The sequence below is a fragment of the Papaver somniferum genome, chromosome 11 (genome assembly GCF_003573695.1).
Source record: "Papaver somniferum cultivar HN1 chromosome 11, ASM357369v1, whole genome shotgun sequence".
Lineage (NCBI taxonomy): Eukaryota > Viridiplantae > Streptophyta > Magnoliopsida > Ranunculales > Papaveraceae > Papaver > Papaver somniferum.
In genome coordinates this window covers 94,158,636-94,162,537 of record NC_039368.1, presented here as the reverse complement: position 1 = coordinate 94,162,537, position 3,902 = coordinate 94,158,636, and the positions used below count along the sequence as shown (strand labels likewise).

General features: G+C 36.5%; 1 protein-coding gene across 3 annotated transcripts; it reads left to right on the top strand.

Moving 5' to 3' along the window:
• Window positions 1-314: 314 nt before the first annotated feature.
• LOC113325397 (protein UPSTREAM OF FLC-like) lies at window positions 315-3,404 on the top strand. Of its 3 annotated transcripts, XM_026573587.1 has the most exons (5): window positions 315-566; window positions 702-1,024; window positions 1,116-1,185; window positions 1,261-2,211; window positions 2,854-3,404. In XM_026573587.1, the coding sequence occupies exons 2-5, from the start codon at window positions 715-717 to the stop codon at window positions 3,029-3,031; spliced, it is 1,509 nt and encodes a 502-aa protein (XP_026429372.1). In that variant the 5' UTR covers window positions 315-566; window positions 702-714; the 3' UTR covers window positions 3,032-3,404. The 3 variants fall into 3 exon arrangements, with proteins under 3 accessions (XP_026429372.1, XP_026429374.1, XP_026429373.1); XM_026573589.1 differs by lacking the exon at window positions 2,854-3,404 and having other exon boundaries at window positions 1,261-2,215; XM_026573588.1 differs by lacking the exon at window positions 315-566 and having other exon boundaries at window positions 596-1,024.
• The last annotated feature ends 498 nt before the right edge of the window (window positions 3,405-3,902 follow it).

The window sequence follows — 3,902 nt, the reverse complement described above, 5'->3', positions numbered from 1 at the left end:
TCTCCGGTTCCGATTCTCTGATTACAATTCCACGTACAAATCGGTTCTTAAAAATAAAAATTGCTCAAGGATTCGATTCACAATTTGAAAACCTTTGGACATGCCCGCTGCTCCCTGTCGCGGTACAATAGTCAAACACAGACTCAAACAAGTCAAGACTTAAAAGCCTTTGAAACTTTCATATCAACCGATGAATAATTTCAAAAAAGGACATACACACCCAATAAATACTCTAGTACTCGATCAATCCATCAAAATGTCAAAGGTTATTATCAGTTTCTTTTTCTCTCATACCTAAACACAAAACTTAAAAAGTGAATGTGAGTAAATGATGTTGAAGTGAGAAGAATAGGTCTGAATTTCTGCATACTATCTTTTGTTGTTATCTTGTTTGTCTTCACTTCATTCAGCATCCCCATTTCCCTATTTATTTTTTTTGAAAATTCCGCAATCAAAAACTCCCTCCATACCTCCTCTCTCTCACCTCTCATTTAATCTCCCCCCACCAAACTCATCTGTCACTCTCTCTTCAAGTATCAGAGTTCCTCTCTTCTTCTTTCAAATAGGTAATAATTTTTTCTTTGTTTTTTCTTCTTCAATAATGTTATTTAATCAGATTTCATTTGTTCTATTCTTCTGAATCTTTTCAATACTATAATCTCCTGCGAATATTAACAAAAATCCTCTCTGTTATTTTGCAGAGTAGTAAAAGAAATGGCTGTTCCATCAAGAGGAGTAAGGAAAACAACAGAAACAGTAATTCATAATAATAGTATTCAAGTAGTTCCTTACAATAATAATAAGAAGAAAGTTGTTATAGATAGAGATCATCTTCATCATTATCATCATCAAACAATTACTAGTCCTGAAAGAACAATGGTTTGGATTGAACCTAAATCTAAACCGAAAATGGAAATTATTAGAAAAGTTCCTGTTGTTTATTATCTCTCCAAAGATGGTCATTTAGAACATCCTCATTTTATTGAAGTTCCACTTTCCTCTAATGATGGCCTTTATCTCAACGGTAAGCTTTAATTTCCCTCGTTACAGATCTACTTTTGAAATTTCTCTGTTCTAGGTGGTTAATGTTGACATAATGTTGTTTGTTCGTGTAGATGTGATCAATCGATTAAACTCTTTACGAGGAAAAGGAATGGCAAGCATGTATTCATGGTCTTCTAAAAGGTAATTTTTTTTTCAAATATTTCTCTGTCGATTTTGATTTTAATACTGATTCAATTTTTTTTTTGGGGGTTTTAGGAGTTACAAGAACGGATTCGTATGGCATGATTTATGTGAAAACGATTTCATATATCCAGCACATGGACAAGAATACGTGCTAAAAGGATCAGAATTTCTTGAAACTTTTTCAAGTTTCAGATCTCAGAATCAAGAAGTAATGATTCCAGAAAAACTAGCTGAAACTCAACATTATCATCATAAATCAGTAGGTGAAAGTAACAATGAGTTTCCAGTTGTAGTTGTTCAGACCCAGAGATCAAGAAATCAATCATGGAGTTCAATAGATGATAATCATAATCTTAATCATCTCCATGAATACAAAGTTTATAAAACCGAATCATCTTCAACTGGTGAGTATTCTGGTAAAGCTTCTGATGCTGCTACACAGACTCAAACTGATCATGAAAAGAGACGAATTAGATCATCAAGAAGGTTAATCAGAGAAGAAGAAGATGATGCTGACGATGAACCAAATCATGAACAAACGACTGAGTTGAGTAGAGATGAGATTTCACCACCACCTTCTTCATCAAGTCCTGAAACCCTAGAATCACTGATCAAAGCTGATGTTCGTATCAAAAGTAACATCATCAGTGAACCATCGTCATCATTATCATCCTCTGATATAAGGAATCTAACGGGTAATAATCATCCAAGTGGACGAGTTAAAGCATCTGCTGTTTTGAAACAGTTGATCTCTTGCGGATCATTTACTGTGAAAGATGGTGGTGGGCCAGAAGGAGAATCGTCAAATCAAGGGTTCTCGTTCATTCAACATTACAGAGCTAGATTACCACATGAATCATCTTATCATGGGGCTGGTATCGATTTAGAAAACCCTAGTTGTTATTCTGAAATGGGGTTAGAAGATAAAGAGTATTTCAGTGGAAGCCTAGTCGAGATGAAAAAAGATGATTACACTACTACTACCAGTAGTCTTACAAGATCATCTTCTTACAATGCTGATAGGTAAGAATTTTCCTTTTCTTTTCAACTTTTATTACTTCGAGTCAGATGGTTCAGAGTACTATTTCAGATTCCTTGCACACTCTTATTACCCCTTTTTGTACATTGATTTTGAACTGTTTTTTGTACTGATATGGAGTTTTACGGCCGTGGTATGTCCATCCATGATGAAATTGGAGTAGTTAAATCTACCGGCTAGGAATTATAGACTGAAACTTAGTTACTTTTTTTGTTGCATAAAATGAGTTAGAATGTTTTCAGATGGAGTCAGCATGAACTAATAGTGTATTGCTAATCACGTGGTAGGACATTAGTTCTTTTAATCAAGTACGCCCCTTTACATGGTTTGCCGGTCTTTGTCGCACGGGGTTTAATTAATACTATGTTTCTGAGCAGAGATTAGTGTAATCATTAAGGCGTCAAACTTATTACTAGACACTAGTACTTGTTTATAGGACCATTATGCACCTAGGTTGTAATGATGAAGTCACGTTATAGGTCTGACAATTAGACCCCCCCTCCACCCCAAAAAAAAAAACAAGGCCTAAAGTTGTTGTAAGGTAATCTGAATTTTTCAAATGTCAATTAGCTCGGTTAAAAATATAATATCTCCTTTTAATCTATCTTCATTTTTTGTGTGCATAGAAGTTCAAAGCTAGAAATTGAGAAGAAGGAAACGAGAGGAGTAGGAGAGGATGAATACATACAGAAGAGGAAACCAAAGACTACATCAACAAAGAAAGAAAGCAACTACAACATGAACAACATCTCAAGAACACCATTACATGGAAGCAAGAGGCATAGTCATGAACCCATCAGATAATAAACTCAACCATAATGAAAGGTACCAAGTCACAAACATCTTGCACGACTTTCACACGTGGTTTGTCGTGATAAGAGGAGAAGAACTGAAGAAACAAGTAACTCGATTTAATCTCGAACTCTCGAAGTAAGTTTTTAACTGTAAAAGTTTTATATGGCAAGTAGAAATGTCAAAGTAGAAAGATTAAGAACGCATTAACCAAGGAGAAAAGGGCAAGATTATGCGGTTTAATATTGAGATGGTGAACTGTAGTTCACGGCATCAACAAAAGAGAGACATTGGAGTTTGTTTGTTGGAGGTTTAATAGTATTTGTTTTTTTGTTTTGAACCCAAACTCCCATTTTTAATCAGTTTTTTGTTTTGGTATTTGGGATTACTGTAAGAGCAACTGCAGTGGACGAGCAAACCTATAATTATGGTTCAGGGACGAGACGCAACGGGACGGAGTAAAGACTAAAATCTGGACCAAAATCAAATTCCAGACCATATTTGGTCTGGGACCAAGACCAAAACTATATATAGTGGAGCGGAGGTATAATCACCGTTTGGCATCGGGCGTGTATATAATCTACGCCTGTTGTGAAACGTACGTAAAGTCACCGCCCCATAAAGAGGCGTGTTACGCGTGTATATAAGTTATGCCCGGTTCAGGCGTTGATAAAATGTTCGCCCGTTGGGACGTTGCTAAAGTTTACGCCCCACGTCAGGCGTTCATAAAATTAACGCCCCATTCAGACGAAGATTATACAAACGCCACAGCCCGGCGTTGATATTCTTAACGCCCCACGCCAGGCGTATATATAGTTAACGCCCCAGCCCGGCGTTGATATAGTTAACGCCCCACGCCAGGCGTTTATATAGTTAACGCCCC